Source organism: Corvus cornix, chromosome 5 (genome assembly GCF_000738735.6).
Source record: "Corvus cornix cornix isolate S_Up_H32 chromosome 5, ASM73873v5, whole genome shotgun sequence".
NCBI classification, from domain to species: domain Eukaryota; kingdom Metazoa; phylum Chordata; class Aves; order Passeriformes; family Corvidae; genus Corvus; species Corvus cornix.
This window is the reverse complement of record NC_046335.1, coordinates 11,848,207-11,867,550: the sequence shown is the minus strand read 5'-3', so window position 1 is coordinate 11,867,550 and position 19,344 is coordinate 11,848,207. Positions and strand designations below refer to the sequence as shown.

Below are 19,344 nucleotides of genomic sequence, written 5' to 3'. Positions count from 1 at the left end.
TCCTCATGAATTGAAGTGAATGCTGAATTTTTCAGCACAGGGGGTTTTTTAGAGTGGTCTGAATATCACTTCAACATAATGATAATGCAGGCTTAATGACAGAAGTCCACTGTGTTAGTGGCTTTCTTCCTTTCTTGAGCAAGGGAATAAGTAGTTACCTCATTAAAATATCTCAGTCTGCTTGTGATCGGATAATGTCACCAAGCATCTGGCAAAGGCTTTGGTGGAATTTCAGGTCAAGAGGACAAATACTGATCCACTGATATACTGAACAACAATAATGCAAGATGCTACACTTGAGGAAGCCAGGCTCTTAGCAGAGTATCAGCACAAGGCCCTTGGATGCCAGGGAAATACTAGATAAAGCCGGAAATTTCACCACTACCCTCTGCCTTGTTGTGGTTTGTCATATTTCCAGGCTTTTTTTGCATCCTTTGCTTTTCTGACAAGCTTTCATCAAGGATAACCACTTCTATTACAGTCTCACTTGTTTGTTAGAGCCCAGCATTAAAATTGCAAATTGTTTCCCAAAAGCTACTGATTGTCTTCAGTGGGAGGGACACTCAATGTCACATCTTTTTGGCCTCTGATCAGAAGGTGGGGTCTGGGTCCCACAGTTCCCATTACATTAATTGTCCCACCCAATATTTAGTACATTTTTCTTTCATGTGACATAATTTCAATTTTTGGTAAAGTGTGGAACATTTGTCATCAAAGGTCTGGACTGGTTATACTGGCAGGCAGGGAATAAACAACTTCTTGTACAAAATTTCATTGATGGTTGTGGTTTCTGACATAATTTCCATCTGCTTCTCAAGACCTTCAGTCTGGCTCAGGGCATAAGAAGTTACAGTCTTTGCTAAAAAGTTGTAAGCAGGTATTGTAGCCTTGCATTTATTTATGTGTTTGGCCATTGCATGTGTTCATGTGACTTTGTGAAGCCCCTGTGAGTTCTGTTTGGTAAAATTTCATGCTGAGCCTCATTCATGCCTACAGTAGGACATGATGGTCTCAGATCTTACTGTTGAATATGGGAATCCTAGTAATTGATTAACCAGAGTTGAGACTATTGGTTGTCTCACAAGACAGAAGTTCTGCTGTTTCTGTCTGTAATGCTATCAGCTGTTGTGAAAGTGCTGGCCAAGAAAAAAATTTGAACTGTTATCCTAATGAAACCTTTCAACAGCTGACCTCTGCTATATATGAAAACTTTCTGGAGGATGTTTGCTTTTCTAGTCCTTCACAGTGAAGTCATTGATGACAGAAGCCTTGACTTGAACAGCTGACTATTTATTTGCATAGTGGCTGTTGTGAAATTGCAGAAATTGGAAGACCAGACAGTGATTTTGTCAACTTTGTTTCAAGAAGAATGCTTAGGGGAAGCAGTATGTTGGCTCTTAATTCTGTAGAAAGGCTTTATTTTACATTACAGCATGAAAAAGAAACACTTTTCAAGTGAAAACCAGCCCTCTTCCACTTGATTGAAGTTAGAGGAAGATTGGGGTGAGCAAGAAAACAGAAGTTCAGAATTCCATCCTTCCCCCATGAGGGATCTTGGCTAGCTCTGGAGGTATAAAACTATCTCCTACAAAGTCAGTAGCAGAACAGTTGCTTGCAAGGAGAGCCTCTCCTGTGCCCAGCTGCTTGAGTGCTGTATACAGTGAGCATACTTGTAGTGAATTTCAGCCTAAATATGGAAGGCAGCTTCTCTTGATGGTTGCATTGTTCTCCTCTCTGCCAATTTTAATCTTTTATTAGGCTGTAGCCAGAAGCACCTACCTCGCAGTCCTTCTCTTGCTGGATGCTTGTGGAAGAATTAATTTCTGTCAGATGGTGTGACTGCATGTGTTTTAGTGCTCCTACAGCGTGCCTTTATTGTCACTTAACACTATCACATTTGTTTAAAGGAAATAAAATGAAACCCAAGGTCACTACTACATTAAAAACACCATGTCTCAAATAAATGTGGATTTTTTTTTTGTTTCCAGTGCTGGGGTTTTTTGCCATGAGTGCCTTTTCCTTTCATTCCAGCCCTTTCTGCCTATATTTTTCAGAGTCATGAGATCAGATGCCACAGTTACCGTGGCCTGTCCGCAATCACTGTGTTTAGGAGACGTGGCAGTCTGTACACTTTGGATGCTTTTCCAGCCTCCAAATCCTGCAGCTCAGTGGGACACCCATTGCCGTAGAGCACAGTGAACCTCAGGAGCTGTAGTTGGGTTTGGACACTTAGGACTCCAGCCAAAATCCTCCATGTGTTTCCTTGTGCTAGAAACCAGCCCTAGCAGTAAAAGAGGCAAACCAAGGTGGGGAGCAGCCCCAGAGGTAACTTTGAATTTCCTGTCTTCCTGTGGTTTTCCCAGGCAGCAAGTTCTCCCACTGCCCCATTCTCTCTCCTTCCCAGGGTTGGGGTTGATTTCCCAGGATTTGAATCTCCCTCATTTCCAGCAGTCCTCACCTTTCACCTGCTCTCCAGCCAGCAGGCGAGTGGCAGAGCCTGTCCCCCCTCTGGCCAGTGCTGGCACCCCTGGGTGTCCCCACACTGTTGTGGCTGATGCTGAGGCTGCTCTGGGGTGTGCAAAGCCCCAGGGTAAAACCTCCCCCTGGCCCTCCCCATCATGCTGCCGAGTTTGTCTGCCTGGGCAAAGCCTCTCCAGTCTCTCCGGCAGCTAACACCCATACAATCCCAAGCATCCCTGGTGATGGGAGTCATCCAGCCTGTGATTCTTGCACATCCAGAATTTCCAAGGGATTTGCTACAGGGATGGCGAGCTCTGGCTCCTGGTGTTTGAGGTGTGTTCCCCAGCGCCGTGAGCTGTGTTTATTCAACCTCCGTGTGCATCGCTGCTGGGCCGTGTTGTTTCAGAGCAGCAGATGTGCCGTCCATTGCCAAGCTGTTCCAGGAGCTTGTCCGTGTGCTTCCACGCTCCATCGCAGTGGGACCCCCCCACCCAGAGTAGGTGCAGGCTGCACCCCTGAGCCCGGGGTGCCTTGTGGCTCCCCCGGGAGTGCGTGGCTCCCTCTCCCCGGGGAGAGCCCCGGCTCCCCGGGCGGTGCTGGGCGGCCAGCACAGGCTGCTGTGGCCGTGCCGGGGAAGTTGTCCCCGTGTGTCGCCCCTGGGGTGCGCAGCGGACGCTCTGCCCCCTGCGCTGGCTGCGCTGTTGCCATGGAGATTGCGTGCGCTGTTGCTAGGCAGCTGAAGCATCCTCGCCTGCACACTGCAATGCCACGAAATGCTCAACTTTCCTCATGCCTATCTCCCTTCTGTGATCTCGCAGATATGACTCCTTTGGCTCTTATCCCGCTTCATTCAGTTGCACTGCTGCGATTGCTTGGTGTTAACCCTGTAAACCCTAAAAAAGCCCGCGTGGCACTGCAAATAGGGTTTATGGCGATGAGTTCAGGGCCGAAGGAGTTAAAGTGGTTGGGGATAGACTACAGAGGAAATGATTTCTAGCAGATAAACTACTTTAAATGTTCTGGCATTCATGGAAGGGGAGGTTTGTGGATGCAGTCTTTTGTTCCATCACTGATGGTTTAGATGAATAAAAACACAGACTAAAATATCACTACAAGGTAAGAAAACCAGCTTGAATGGGCCTAATTAATCTCTTGGGTTACGATATATATTTAGTTTTTTAGTAACCTCTGCTTGTGCTTGCTGATTTTGATGGAGCATGTGAATGATAATTTAGCTGTGAAGCCTGTCGTGTACCATATTTGATTATTTGGCTTGAATAATAAAGATATCAGCCTGTATTCTTGGAGTATACTGCATTAATCAGACTTGCAGGAATGATCACATGGTACTCTATCGCCTTTTCCTGTTAGCTGCTGCTTGTCAGCAGCTGGCTGAGCTGTAGGCTGCAGGCCAGTATCTGCATACCCTTTCTCCTCAGAATATTTCAAATATACTGTCTCGTCATTATGCATTTTGCTGCAGTTTGACAAACTAAATGGTCCTCCTGCACGTTAAGAAGATTATTTTAAATTTCAGAGCATTTGTGTAGTTGCTAGGCCATGTATGCATTTGAAGAATTCAGGTAGGCTCTCTGTTTTATACATCAGTGTGCTTGGTTTTTGTTCTCACAAGGTTTTTGCTGTGTAATGTCAGTCAGCTCTACAGCTAGTTTCTTCAATGTGCAGATATTTATTGCGTTTTAGAATCTCTACCCTGTGCATGGGGAGAAGTGCTTGAAGGGTTCGGTGCAGGTAACGCTAGCTTAACTGCATGATGAAGTGCAAAGCTGGGTAATTGATTATATCTTGCACAAATTTCATAGCCATGCAGCCAGAAACAGCGAGTACAGGGTAGTTATAAATATAAACCAGAAACTGTTCTCTTTAAAAGGGTCTTTGCTATTTTTAGTTCTGGAGAATCTGACAGATGCTCCTTCAAGATAAAATACTGATGGTGATAGAGAAGAGAAAATTGATGCTTGGATTGTACACAGGATTATATTTTATGCTGCTGCAGAGTGTACATGTCTTTTTCATAACCTTGTAGCTGCAGAATTCCTTATTAATTACATTTAAAATCAGAATATTGTTAAGTTTGCTGGGGTTGGTTTGTTGTTTGCAAACATTTGAGCAACTGTGATTGTTAGAATATAAAATTAGCACTTTTTATTTGATATTGGTTCTGCTCAGTATTGCCTCTGCCCCCTCTCCTCCTCCATCCCCACCCCCAGTATAACTCCATCCTTATGCAAGTATTGAGGTCTATTAAACTGTAACAGATAGTTGAAGACATAAACCGGAATTTCTACCCTCACTAACAGAAAATTATTTTTCTATGGAGTTTGGGACTTGAAAAAATTCTGGTCAGTAGTTGTGGGGTAGGGAGTGTCTCACTTTTTGTACAAATTTTTTGCTTTGTGTTCAGTTCTTATAACTTGTGTTATAAGATTGTCCAGATAAAATGGTGACAATGTTGGAACAGCACTAGGCATCACCTCACAATATGTTTGTCTGTATATCATTATTATAATGTATCTTAAAAATACCCTTTCTTCTTGATTCAAAAAATAGATTGTTTGACCAAGTATGTAACTAGAGGAGATGATGGATTCTCTTTCTATAAACAATGAGCATTCTTTATCAAGTACCTTAAAATTAAACTTTCTACCCTCAGATGGGATATTTTTAATATTATTTCTGCCTTTTGTTAGGCAAATATATTGGCAATTTCCATTATGTTGTGACTTGCTCCTCAGTTCTGTGTGTGAGTGGTGGTAAAAGCAGAAAAAGCAGGTACAGGACACCCCCACTCCCCAAAATGTTCTGATTCCAGCTGCAAGGGCTGAGGGATCCAGGCTGGCTGTGTATATTCCTCCTGTTGTGAAATGCAGCATGAATGCTGTCTAAGGGGAAAGATTTTACTGGAAGACCAGATAATGCTATGTAACTGCTGTTGTCAGGGCTGTCAGGAGATGCTCAGAATCTTGACATTGCTGATTGTTGGCAGTAAATTAGGGTGCAAATGGGCCCCAAACTTACTGTGCTACTTTCTATGCCCACAGAGTTGTTTGTATTTCAACCAGTTGGTTGGGTCCTATTCTTAATTGAGTGAAATTCTCAATAAATCTACAATGAGAAAAAAAAAAAAGGATGTTTTTAAAATTCTGCTTTAAAAGCCTTAGCTGTCTTTCAGTGGCTTTCCTAGACATTGTGGGCCAGAAAGACACCTAGTTTTATGGCAGGAATGGTCAAATGCTGATTACACACCCATTAGGCTTATTAAATTACTTGTCATCCTCTCTTAGACTTGATTTGAAAATAGTATTAACATCTGATGTGCAGACTGCTAGGCATTTTCTTTTAAATTTTCTGCACTGACAGGGCTGGTGTTTCTGTATAGCAACACTTAAATGGCATTTATTTTATTAGGAATTTCTGTGGCGTTTTGTTGAGGTTGCATCTGCATGTTGATGGGTTTTTTATGGTGTAATTATTCTTGTGCCTGTGGCTATTTTAGATTTTGATGGTATCAAAACATATCTTGCAAGATAAAGCTGAAAAAGTGGTCTAGTTGAGCAGTGGGGTGGAAGCCTCCCTCCCATGGGCTCCTGGAAGCAAAGTGGCTGGAGCAGCAGAGGGCACTCTTCTCTGGTGTAAGGGCCCCTGCTCCATGGAGGCCCCACTCTCTTTCAAAGGTTCCTGTCTTCCATGTGCACAAAACCCAGGCTTGCACTCATCTCTCACCTTGACTTTACCCTGAAGTGAAAGCTCATGTGTGAGTTGCTGCAGCAGGGTTGTTGGCTCCAGTGCACCCACAGGCCTTGAGTACCCAAGTGTCCCCAGAACTGGGGAGCCCAGTGGTGCCTGCTAATGCAGATCCATCCTGGTGATCCCAGTGGTGCCTACTCATGCAGACCCATCCATGACATCTCTGCATGTGTTACTCTGCTTTTTTTTTTCCTGCCTCCACACGGAGCCTTAAAGACCTGCAGGACTCCCCAGATGGGTGGTGCAGGCTGCGGCACCCTGAGCCCATGCCAAGAGGCATCCCTGCAGTCAGGCCACCCAAGTTCCCCCAATTTCATTTTGATGCAGCCATCTTCACTTCCCTGGTGAAATGGTGCCAGGTTATTTTTGTGAAGTGTTAAGCAGCTGCTGGACCTCTCTGAAAAATTGTCTCACTTAAAGTCTGTAAGTGACTCTGGTGTACTGTTCATGAAAAACTATTTGTAAAGCCCTTTGGGATGAAATCTTACCCATGTGGTTACTGGCTGGATGAGGAGAGACTTAAGCCTTTGAAAAAATAGGGAGTAAATCCATCGAATAATCTCATTGTTCCTTGTATCAGCCAAGCTTGGTTTATCTTCCTCTTGGAAAGAACCTAATATCCCCTGAAAAACTTTGATTGCTTTTAAAGCAGGGGTTAATGGAGCTGAGCCCCTTCGTAGTCCATATGGGCTTCTGGTTTCTGTATGCTACGGGCTGGGCCCATTTTATTGCTGATTTCTGCACTGTCTTCATAAAACCCCAAAGCTCGTGTACATTTGAGTTATAGTTGGAGGCAGGATTGTGCATAAGCCGTGCTTTTATGATCTGCTGCTGACCGTGTTGTTGTAAGATGACTTTGCACGTGAAGCCATCAGGAGGATGGTGCACTTGGCCACGAGCAGTACTCCTCATTTGGTATCTTCCGCCCAGATTTAGCTCTCTAGTGGCAGAACACAAATGCTTTTTCTTTTCTTTTGTTGCTATGCCTTTATCTTTCTGGGATATTACTTGGTATTCTTCGCAGTGAGCTGGTGTCTGTCTATTTCTGCTACACCGCCCACCACAGCATCGCAGTATTTTTAACTACATCTTCTATTCCCTCATCCAATGAGCAAAACTGAGAATGCTACAGGAAGGAAAATGAGTCTCTCAAAGCAAGCTGGCTCTGAACAGAGGAATTGAAACCCACCGATGAATAGAAAGCAAAGCTCAGAATGAACGTAGAACATTGGGATGCCATGGTGCATGGGAAGCCTCTCACCTGCTGATGCCCAAAGCAGCAACAGGATCAGGAGGTGTCCTCTGGGAGCAGGTGATCCCCCATGCCTTTGGGCAGATGGAGGCATTGAGTTTATTGTACCTTTAAGCATTTCATGGCTGCGTTTAGCTGCACAATTGGATCAGCACACAAGAATTCTGATGTCTAAGCTTCTTTTGCTGCTGCCAAGCAAGAAAAACCTGAATACCCCAAATTAGTGAAGAATTTTGGTTTAATATGATTCTGCAAAAATGAAATCTTGTGGCAGAATGCCTGCTCTGACTTTGACTGCAGCATTCTCCTCTCTCTGGTGACCAACAACAGGACACAAGGAAATGGAATGAAGCTGCATCAGGGGAAGTTCACACTGGACATTAGGAAAAGATTCTTCTCTGAGAGGGTGGTGGGTCACTGGAACAGTTCCCCAAGGATATGGTCATGGCACCAAACCTGTCAGAGTTCAAGGAGTGCCTGGGCAATGCTCTTAGTCATGTGGTTTAGTTTTAGGTAGTCCTGTGAGGAGCAGGAAATTGGACTCAGTGATAGCTGTGGTTCCCTTCTAACATGAGATATTCTATGATCCTGTGACTTCACTGCTGACAGTTTAGGTATTTCCAGGATACATGGCATGTTTATTAAAGAACAGTATAGAGGACAAGCATGATCATTTTGTAAAGACTGATATTACAGTAAAAGGCAGATGACTTTTCCTGCCCCCTTCCCCAACAAATGGTAAGATGATTTATCAGAGGGACAAAAGGCTGGTGCTCCAAAGGCACACAGGCCTGTCTCCTGTAGTTTTTCCTGCTGAAAATTCCTTAAGAAGGAGGCCTTTAAAATAATCCTAATTTTCAGAAGTGAAACTGCAGTTTAGATAGCCAAGCAGCTTTAGGAACCTGCAGGTGAGGTGACAACCAGCATGGGTTCACCAAGGGTGAATCATCCCTGACAAATATGGAGGCCTTTGCAGTGAGGTTACAGTGTTGGTGGATAAGGGAAGAGTGACTGTCATCATCTGCCTGAATTTGTGCCAAATGTTTGACACTGTCTTGCACAACATCCTTGACTCTAAACTGGAGAGGCTTGGATTTGACAGATGGACAACTCGAGGGATGAGAAGTTGGCTGGATGGTCCCACTCAAAGAGCTGTGGTCAACAGCTTGATGTGAGAGTGGACACCACTGGTGAGTGAGTGTGGCATTCTCAGGGGTCAGTGTTGGGACTGGCACTGTTCACATATTTGTTGGCAACATGGACACACCCTCAGCAGGTTTGCCAATGACACCGAGCTTTGTGGTGCAGTCAGCACACTGGAGGGAAGGGGCCTTGACAGGCTTGAGAGGTGGGTCCATGTGAACCTCATGAAGTTCAGCAAGGCCAAGTGCAAGGTCCTGCATCTGGTTCAGGGCAATCCCAAGAACATGGAAAGTGTACATGGCAGGGAGGCTGGGACTAGATGATCTTTAAGGTCCCTTCCAACTGAAACCATTCTATGACTCTATGACAATAGAAAAGGATTCCTGTTCCTTGCTGCAAAAAATATGATCGTATTGATGAGTAAGAAGCATCAGGAGAGTTGCCAAAATACTATTTCAAGTTGCTATAGGAGTGTAGCTTCTGTGTAGAGGTGTAATGGGATTGCAGCACTACGCAGAAGTGGAACACATTGTTGTTCTAAGTTGGTGACTCTGACCTTCCAGGTTAGATGGAGCAGCTAGTGAGAAACACACCAAATGGTGCAGTTAATCTTTTCTGACAAGAGGGGAAAAAATTTGTGGAGTAATTGTTTCTGAGTTCAAAAGGTGTTAAAATGAAAGGGAGAAAGCAAGTTAAAAATGGAGAAAATTCAAGGATGGTATCTTGGCAGACCATAATCAGTTGCAGGACCTTCTGACCTGCATAGCTGAACTCTCCAATTGCATTATGATGTTCAGAATATCCTGTAGGTGCTTAATAAATAACTGCAAATGTGTGCACCTGGAAGCTGCAGGCTTGCCAAGTCTCTGCTTGCTCAGGGCTCTCTCTGCAATGGAGTGTCCACCAGTGAACCAGCTGCTTATGTTCCTCCCTTTTGTGCTCACGTGGGTACGCGCAAATTCATAGAATCATGGAATGGTTGGGGCTGGAAGGGGCCTTAAAGACCATCCCCTTCTAACCCCCCAGCCATGGGCAGGGACACCTCCCACTAGACCAGGTTTCTCAAAACAACATCCAACCTTTCCTTGACCACTTCTAGGGATGGGGCATCCGCAGTTTCTCTGGGCAACCTGTGCCAGTGTCTCACCATCCTCACAGTAAAGAATTTCTTCCTGATACCTGACCTAAACATCCCCTCTTTCAGTCTGAAGCCCTTCCCCCTTGTCCTATCCCTCCATGACCTTGTAAAAAGTCCCTCTCCAAGCCTCTTGTAGCCCCTTTAGGTACTGGAAGGTGCTGGAAGGTCTCCCTGGAACCTCCTCTTCTCCAGGCTGAACAGCCCCAATTTTCTCTGCTTGTCTTCATAGGAGAGGTGCTGCAACTCTCAGATCATCTTCATGGCCTCCTCTGGACTTGCTCCAAGAGGCTGATGACCTTCTTATGCTGGGAGCCTCAGAGCTGAATGTGAAACTTGATAAAAATACATTGTTGAGACAGAAGTTTTTGATTATCTGCAGGAATTGGCAAGTCTAGTTGTTCAATATGCAAATGTGAATACTCCATATTGTCAGAGAAAATGCACAAGCATGGGGGGAAAATTATGGTTCCAATAAGGTCTATAATACCCTTTGCATAATCCTGCACCCTTCATTTTGTGACTGAAAGACTAAATTTTATAATTTTTTTTTTCCAAAACGAACTTGCACTAAATTAGAAGAGGAGGAAAAGGAACTAGTTTTGCATTTTTCTTTTGCTGAAGGTGATTGCCTCAAATCTGCTCTTTGATACTGGAAATTGATTTTAGATCCTTGGATTTTGGACAGTTGTTATTTATCCACACAAGGCATACACCCTGAGGAAATGTTGCTTCCTTAAACAGCAGATTGAATCAAATGTTTTTGCTGACATATTTTTCCCTGTGACAACTGACACTGCAGTTGCCACATATTTCAGTGGTTTAGCACTGAGACATTTGAAGAGAAGGAGAGAAATGCTTCTAAGAAAGTAATGTGGGAATGCTGTTGCTGGAAATGAAGATAAGCACGTACTATTCTCATAGTGGCTCTGTTGAAATATTTCTCCTGAAGAGGAAAATAGATAGAGACTCTTTGTTAGAGGTGGTGGAGTCAGGTTTGGCCAGATTTTAAGGGGAAAATATTCTGATGCCAGGGCATATAATCGTATCCCAAATATAAATATGAAAGGAGATATATCCCAGGATATTCACTGGATTGGAGGAGCTCCACTGTCTATGTTAGGAGGTAATTTCCAGTCACAGTTAAATCAGTGTAAATTGTCTGTGGTGTGTGTATTTAGTGCCTAAAACAGGAGGCTGTCTGTGGAAGTATGAAGTGTTTCCATCTTTTCTTCTGTTGGACTGTAAACCCTATAGAGCACCACTCTCACTGGTGCCAAAGGCTTGGTTCAGCTACCTGAGATCTACTGCAGTGTAATTCATTTCCAAACCCAAGGAATTTCCTCTCTGTTCCCTTTGCCTTCTACGCATGATAACCTGCTTTTGCATTTTTCTCTCATCTCTCTCATCTCCAAAACATGTTTATCCCTTTCTCTCTTTTTTTAACTGTCTTTCTCATCTCCAAAACATGTTTAACCCCACCCCCCCCCTTTTTTAACCAACCTTGTAGTAATATTTCCAAACAAGAAGTGTCTGCTGTTGTTTACTGAGGATCCAGACACAGTTTTGAGGACTGAAGGTAGTTATCAAGACACATGGAAATTGATGTCAATCTCTAAAATGAAAACATACATGAGTACTGATGGTTTCTCTAAATAACAGAATTCATGATAATTTTTAATCCACCTATGGGCATCCATTAGAGCAAGTCATTCTCAGTCCTCTGTTTTCTAAGCCTTAGCATGAAGTCTATAACGATTTGAAGCATTTCAGCTGAACTTTCATGGAAAACAGCTGCTGCCCACTGCTTCCTACCTGCAGTGCCTGCTTTGTAGGGGTGGATGCTTGGTTTTGATACCCTGGCGTCTCCCAGAGATGCTCATTATCTCTGTCCCTGCCCATATCTTCAGCTACAGGACAGTGTGGATGTCCTAATTCCCTCTTGCCTTTTCTTGTGTAACAAGGCCAGATGGATCAAATTGCTGGTCTTTTTATTTCTGCTGTTCATAAGGTAGATACAGGATATGGGGGCTTCTTCCTATGATACATTTTAATCCTTAAAGGTCATTGCTTGATTTTGAAGGGGAAGACATTTTTTTCTATTTATTCTAGTGTGGCTAGGGCTGGACTCCTGACCTTCTTCTCCTGGGAGCCAGTTTGATTCCTGCAGGAGTCAGGATGGGGTGACCCATGCCTCTCTCTGTGCAGAGGAGGAAGGGTAGGATCTCCCAACATCTGCTGCTAGGAGAGGCTGACTGCAAAACCCTACCCTTAGAAGCTTTGTGTTCATGAACTAAAGGTGGAGAAGATATAGTGCTTAAGGGCGGAAAAAACCACTGACACTGAAGCTGATGCTTCATTGCTGGAATCACTTTTCATCTGAGGAACTCGCTGTTCTTGTAAGGAACGAACCTTTCCCTTCCCCTTTGAGATGTTGTGGGACAACAGGCAGAAACTAGGGGAAATTGCTCCCTGCCATTCCTACACAAGAGCTGTGCCCAGAGCTGTATCTCAAACTCTCCTTTAGCTGTAAGATTTTTGTGAGCCTGGTGCCTTTTTTTCCTTGGAGACTTTCTGTGTAAGGTGTGTCCATTCGCTTATCTCATACTGGGATCACACAAACTTATGGTTTAAATCAACAACCTGTAAAATGAGGTTGAAAACCTCACAGTTTAAGTGGCTCATACAAGCTTCATGGAAGTTTGTTAAAGCACACACATAGAAAAATAAAAAGGAGGTGACAGGATAGCTGAAAAATCAAACTTCAAAACAAATTTTGAGGTTTGTTGATATCAATGTGCTGCTGTGTTTGTTGATATCGATGTGCTGTGATAAGATTATACAGAATTAAAGTTAATTGTTTAGTTTCTTCCTTTAAAGGTGATATCCGTAGTTGCAGGTTACTCACTGACCAGCAGCTGGAGAGCTTCTTCAGGCCACACTGGGGTAACATGGGTTTAGTTTCATGCTTTGGGAGCTGGGTCTGTCTCCTTTAGAAACCATTGCCCCCATGTTAGACAATAACATGGCTTAGTGAGGTTATCAGAAGAAAAAATTGTCCATTGGGTGTTTGCAGTATTACTTTTTAAAAGCAGGTAGAGAAAGCTGAGACTTGGTTTTACGTCGTTGCAGTTAATGTAGAGCAGGGGAAGGTGAGAAGATTGAAGAATCTGTGAAATAGCCCATTTCTTTCCATGTAGGTGCAATGGAAGCAAAGATGAGATCTGAAGAAGAAAGGAAGTGACCTGGGTGGGAAAAATGTAGAGGAAAACTTCTCCAAGCAAAAGATGCATGTAGCAGATGGAGTTGATATTGCCAAGTGTGAAATTTGGGGATAGCAGCCCAGCAAAGATGATTGCTAGGCTGAGCTCAAGGGTGATGGCTCCATTTCACAGATACAGAGTTAAGGGTTTTAATCTGAAACTGGATGTAGGTAAAGCTTTTCCAGCTCTTCTATGGTGAAAATACACTCTTCAGTACTCTGCTGTAGCATGATAGTTTTGGCGTGGATGGGTCAGCAGTGTGGTGTCCCCTTGTTGGTCCAGGATATGAAGGCTAAAACTGGAATTCTACTTTGCCTGGTTCTGGATGACTTGGGATGAAACACTCTTCATACAGTCATACAGGGTTGGGTTTAAATCTGGATTGTCCACATCCTAGACAAGTGTCTTAGGCATTTAGCTACAGAGCATGAGGGATTGTGCTGTCTTTAAGGAAACTGATGTATTTCTATAAAACATGCTATTCTAGTGCTGTTGTAGTGGTCGTCATCTAGGGATCTAAATGAGACAGTGTTTGAAGGGAGAGGAAGTGTTTTATTAAACCAACTTCTGTAACTTGCAAAAACCAGGCAGGATTATGGTTACACAACCCTTTACAGATCTGAAATGAAAGTTTCTCACTAAGAAACTAAGAAAATATCAAAGCCTCACAGAAGAAAGATAATTCTCAGAAGTAAAACTTCTGCTTTTCTTTTCGGTGGTGTAAAGCCACAGACTAACTTCCCATTAAATTTGTCCATGGGAGAGAGGGCGAGGCGGGGGAAAAAATAGGCTGAAAGGAAATAAAAAGAGAAAAAGACAGGTGAAAATTTAGGGAAACAGATGATTGAAACTTTTTTTTCAGATTGAAGGAGGGTTTTGTATCAAAAAGCTTGTTCTTTCTTCTGACTGTAAGAATTGTTATCATAAAAATTCCTGCCAGCCTTGCCTCCACAGATTATCTTTGCTTCATGAGACAGCAATTTCTGATGCTATTTCATGTAGTTAACACTGTTCTGCCCAGCCATCACAGCTTAGCTGCTGTTTGGCAAGGGGCTGTTTCTTATAAAGTGACATTAAAATGGAAGTAACAGATAAGACTCTTTTTGACATGCATTGCAAATTATTTGAGATCAAAGTCACATTCTTGTTTTAATTGGGGAATGGAAATCTAAGAACCATATTTCAAAAATGAAGAAAAATTCATTTTACACGGATCAGATTTTCACAAGAGCATGTATCAGCTCTGATTATTCCAGAGAGGAGGACCAGCTGGATGCTATTTATGTAGAAAATTGGCCTTTGTCTTTAAAGACTCACATAGATGTGGAGTATTTGAATTATTTGAAAGTTTCTGTTTGTTTTTCAGTGATGAACAGTGTGGAAAATGTGATTCTAAGCTTGTCTATGTGCACTGCAGAATTGGGGGAGCAGGCATTTTGACCCTGACACTGTGCTGTGTGGTGCAGCTGGACTGGTCCTGTTATGGTATTGGGACAATTCTGGTGCAAGAGAAACAGCAAAGGATTTAAGAATCTTAAGTACTAGTAATATAAAGGATGGGGAAAAAACCACCTCCACCTTTGGCAAAGGATCATTCTCAAAGCATGAGGATGACACTTCAAAGACTGTACTGGCCTGTTAGGCAAGATTATTAGTACTAATAAGAGGTAATGCATTCATGTCAGTAGCTCCCCTATGGTAATTTTTAGCTACTCCATATAACCAATGGTATTTTCAAAGCTCACTCAGACAGCACAAGCTCATTAAACAAAGATAGGCATTTATTTAAACTATTTATAAAGTTCAGTGTGAAAAGGAGAAGGAAGAAAATGTGCTATTGCAGAAGAAGGTGAAAATGAAGTACCCACAGTGTACAGCCCATGCAAAGCATCTAGGTAATTTGACATGAAAACGATGTCTGATTTATTGTGGAAAATCCTGACATCGCTGACCAAGGTGTAACAATATCCTAGTTTTGAAGGTCGAAGTAAGAGAAAAATCAATCCTGAAATACAATGTGATTTCCTAGCACCAAGACTTAGGAAGTGGAGGGGTTTGTTCAGAAGGGGCACAGTGCACTTGGCATCACCTCAGCTCCCACTGCAGTTCCACTCCTTTCAGATGCAATTTTCTCCCCCCAGAAAGGGTCACATCTGTGCCTGCAAGTGCACAAGCATTGGGTGTGGGTGTGAGCTCAGTCCCTGCAGCTTCCCATGTTCCTTCTGAGCTCCAGCCAAAATTGTGTGCTCCGGGTCTGCATCAGGATAACCTTGACTGCCAAATACTGGGGATTTCAGCTGGCTGCTTTTGTGTGTGTGGGTGAGAGGAAGGCAAGGGGTCAGACCTGCACCAGTTTTCCCTGTAGATGCACGATTTGGCTCTTGAGGTCTGGAATGTGTTTTACTTTGCTTTTTTGGTTTATTCTGTCTGAAGTATCTGAGGTTGGTCTGTCTGGCCTGGTGATGCCGAGGATGAGAGCCCCAGCTCTGCCTTGGTGTCACACACAGGGATTGAAAAATTTGGGGTCCCACCAAACTCTGAGAGCCTGCTGCGATCTTGCTTCTTGGGGCTTTACCCCACCACCTTCCCCAGTATGTGTTGTGATCAGCACTCAGCTGGCCATGCTTCACCAAATTAAAATTTCTGGTGCTTTCTCAGAATTTCTGAGATTTTCAAATCTTTATAGTCAGATTGCATTCCTGGAAATTACACATGTTTAAATTGAAACAACTAATCTGTGAGCTCCACTGCATCTTTTTGTTGTTTCTCCATACTTCAGAAGGATGATACTGAGCCTTTTGGGGGGTACCATGAATAGAAACTTGAATTTTAGGAATGCATTTTGAGATGTACATCCTGATTTATATTCAGTCCATCTGGGAGAGCAGTTGTTGAGAAAATCCAATGCAAAGGAAGCAAAACCATGCCATTGTGTTGCTACATAAGAAAAATGCACCGTACTGCAGATTTGCACTTGTGGTTTAAGACAAGCAGAAAGCATATTTCCAGGGCTTTCTTTGTGAGCAGATTACTTAAAACCAGATTCCTTCAGATGTCTGAGCTCAGCCAGGGAAGCATTAAGTAAAAGAATCAGAAACTTGACTAAGACTGCTCACTGAAACCTTTATTAAACTTTAAAGAAGGCAATGAAGCAAGGATTAGATGCAGCTGGGTGTGGAAAATAGCTGTGGAAACAGGTGTTGCTTGTCAGTTTGAGTTTTACTTCGATGTTCCAGCAAGCCAAGGCAAGTGGGGACAGAGCTGGTGGGCAAGCAGGGCGGTGCAGGTGCACTGAGTTAGCTGGAATTGCAGTCTCTCACTGCAATCCTCAGAAATGTGTGTCATGGGAAGCCATCCATCCAGGAACTTGGGCTGGAAGAGTCATCTGGGCTTCTGTAGTGGATGTCCAGCATGCAGACTCTAGTCTTCAGTCCAAATCACTATCAATTCAAGAGGGGATCAAATCTGACAGTGGCAGTTGTGCCATAGAGCTGAGGATTTGTCTTTAATGCTAGGATTTAGTGTAGGTGCTGCCAGACATGGTACCTGTGTGCTCATGGGCATGGGGAGTTGTCCCCAGACCAGTTGTTAAATGCAGAGAAATTAAGGTACAAAGTGCCCTAAATCCTGGGAATGGCACTGATGAGTGAGATCCAAGCCCTGCTCTATGGGTCTCTCCTTGTCCAAGGCTGCTTTCCCTCTGAAACAGGACTGTATGTGTGTATATGTACATAAACATACTTTAATGTTGTTGTGTGTGTATTTCTACATTGTTCTGTAAATGAAAGTTAGTATTATGTGAGCACTTTCCTTGAACTTTCCCTGCTGGGGTTTTGAGAATAGAGGATGGAGATAATGACACTTTGTTTTGATTTCTAGCCCAAGTTACTGTGTACAGTGATTCAAGTGTGGCTTCTAGACAGGATTTATTTATATCTGTCCATTAGATTTGGCAAAAAGCTGCATGTTTGTTTACACTAAAGCAATTCAAATCTATTTGTCTGCTACGCTTAATGGCAGAATGTGTGGGCTTTTATATATATGGAGAGATCTATTTATATATAGACAGATTTAGGCAGAAAGGAAAGAATGGGTTTTTTTCATTAGGACATGATTTTAACAGGCAACAGGAAAAGGGAACTTGGTGATAAACTTGCAAAGTGTCAGATCAGAAGAATCCCAGAGAAATAGGCATGGGAATACGACTGAGAGGGACTGTTCAAAGAAAAGCACATGAAAATTAGTATCAGCTGTTTTGAAGGTAAATATCAGGAAAATGCTGTCTTTGTAGTGTACTCATGTTAGTGTTCATGTAATAGTTAATAGTATGACTGTTTTGATGAGGAGCACAGAAATCCCAGAACACTTTAAAGATGTTCATCAAGTAACTCAGCATTCTGGCAGAGTTGTTATAATTATCCCTACTTTGCTGTTAGTAGGAAAAGTAAGGTTAAATGACATGCCAAAGGTCAGATTCCAAATTAGATGTAGTCCTGGGAATAAGGAACAGGCTCAGACTCTTTCCACCTGTGGGCTTAATTCAAATGTTTAAATGGAAAGACCTTGCTATGTTGGGAATTTACATTTGAGATCACTCTTCAGAAAGCTGGTTGTCTCCTACTTTTGTCTTTTTTCTGCAGTGGAAATTACCCCCACTTTTCAGCCATGAGAGGATTAGTAGTGCTATGGATGCAGTTGTGCAGATGTTGGAGATGAGCTTCATTTCTCCTAACTCTGAATGTTTACATCCGTCCAGGTCCCTGTAGGCTCCTTGTATAATCAATGGAGAGAAAAAACTGCTGCTAATGTGATTCACCTGACCTGTTTTAGCCACCTACTTCAGGAGTAGGTGAAGCATGCTCTAGAAACACTTTTATTTCTTCTGATTTTAAGGGAGCCCAAATGAAGAACTGACACTTAGAGGTTGCCTGGACTGGACAAGGTGAAGCAGAACTCAGGAGAGTGTAAGCGGCTCTAATATTTTGTCTGGCTCAAATTGTGGCTTACAGGAGTTTATCTTTTTTATAGTGGGGTTTTGCATGTGCCACTTTTCATTTTATCTTTACTCCAGCTTCTGGCCCCTGTGTTTTAATGTCCCTTAGATTTAACTACAGTTTTAGAGTACAAATATGGGAATGACCCAGGTACTGTCTCATTGACTTGGGTGAGACCACAGCTTTGAATTCAGTTTATTGCCTGAATGCATCTCTTTATTGCAGGAAATGGAGTAAATAAGCTCCCTTGTAAAACATGATTTTAGTCAAGACAGAACTTGACTTCTGATTGGGGTACAAGCACCTCTTCCAACAAGATCACCTACTACCCTCTTGTAGGGATCATTTTAGGGGTTCTGTTCATTGTTACCCTGATTCTTACCCCATCCCCTGGGATGTTCTTTTTCTTTCGGTTTACTTTAAATTCTCCTTGAAAAATATTTGGAATGCAGTGCCTGTGATCCTTACACAGCCATCTGAAGACTCCTTCTGCAGGGGTACCCAAAGCACTACTGCATCAGTATTCTTAGGTTAATGTGCTCCTGTGTATCCATATAGGCTATTTATAAAATCCCTTTCTCTATGTTAAGTTGTATGATGTGCCTTGTGGTTTTGTTGTGCTTTGGCTCTATTATCTATATGTAATAGCACCCAAACCACTGAAGTTCTGTACTGAGATGTCATGAAGACTTCCAAGGGAAAGGTATTTAAAAGTCTGAAGAGCTACCTGTTCCTGGATAGTAAAACCCATCCAAATGAGGAAAACTGAGAACAGCTTCCTTTGTGTTCTACCTATCTAGCCCTTTGGGATGCTGGAGAAGTTGTGGAGAGAATTGCAGGGGATTTCAAAAGGTTCCTGGTGTATTAAACACCTGAAACACCAAAGTGGGTATGTCAGAGTGTATCTGAGCTTCTCTTGGTTTGTGACTTACATTGACAATGTGTAACTTGTCATCTCAGTTGGGTGTTACTATCTTTACACTTTGAATCAATTAGTTAATGAAACTGGGATAGCTGACATTTGCCTGAAACCACTTGTTTTTCTGAAGTGTTTTGTTTTAAATGTCATCCTAGACCAGCCTGGTTTCACTGGTGTAGTTTGCAAACACTAAAAAGGAAATTCCCTTCAAGAAATAATCCCCATGCTCCTGTTCACATGATCTTGTCAAAGTCTCAATTTGTTGTGCTTTTTGTAGAGTAGCTGGGGATGTTCTCCATGCAGTACTACTTTATTCCTACACTGGCTTCTGATTCATTAACCATTGAAATAACAAGGAATAAGGATGGACTTTAAACATGGTCCATGCTTTCTGAAAACTTGGGAATATG

At 42.8% G+C, this 19,344-nt stretch overlaps 1 protein-coding gene across 9 annotated transcripts in view; it reads left to right on the top strand.

Annotated features, from left to right (window-relative positions):
• The first annotated feature begins 3,312 nt into the window (after nucleotides 1–3,312).
• The window catches only part of EVL (Enah/Vasp-like), a 121,362-nt gene continuing 105,330 nt past the window's right edge, over nucleotides 3,313–19,344 (top strand). For 2 of the 9 annotated variants that reach the window (XM_039552658.1, XM_039552657.1), the window contains exon 1: nucleotides 3,839–4,043. In XM_039552658.1, the coding sequence (XP_039408592.1) occupies nucleotides 4,021–4,043 (23 nt within the window). In that variant the 5' untranslated portion in view covers nucleotides 3,839–4,020. Of the gene's footprint in view, nucleotides 3,577–3,821; nucleotides 4,044–19,344 lie in introns of those variants that run through there. The other 7 variants (XM_039552656.1, XM_039552653.1, XM_039552655.1 and 4 more) reach the window with 6 other exon arrangements.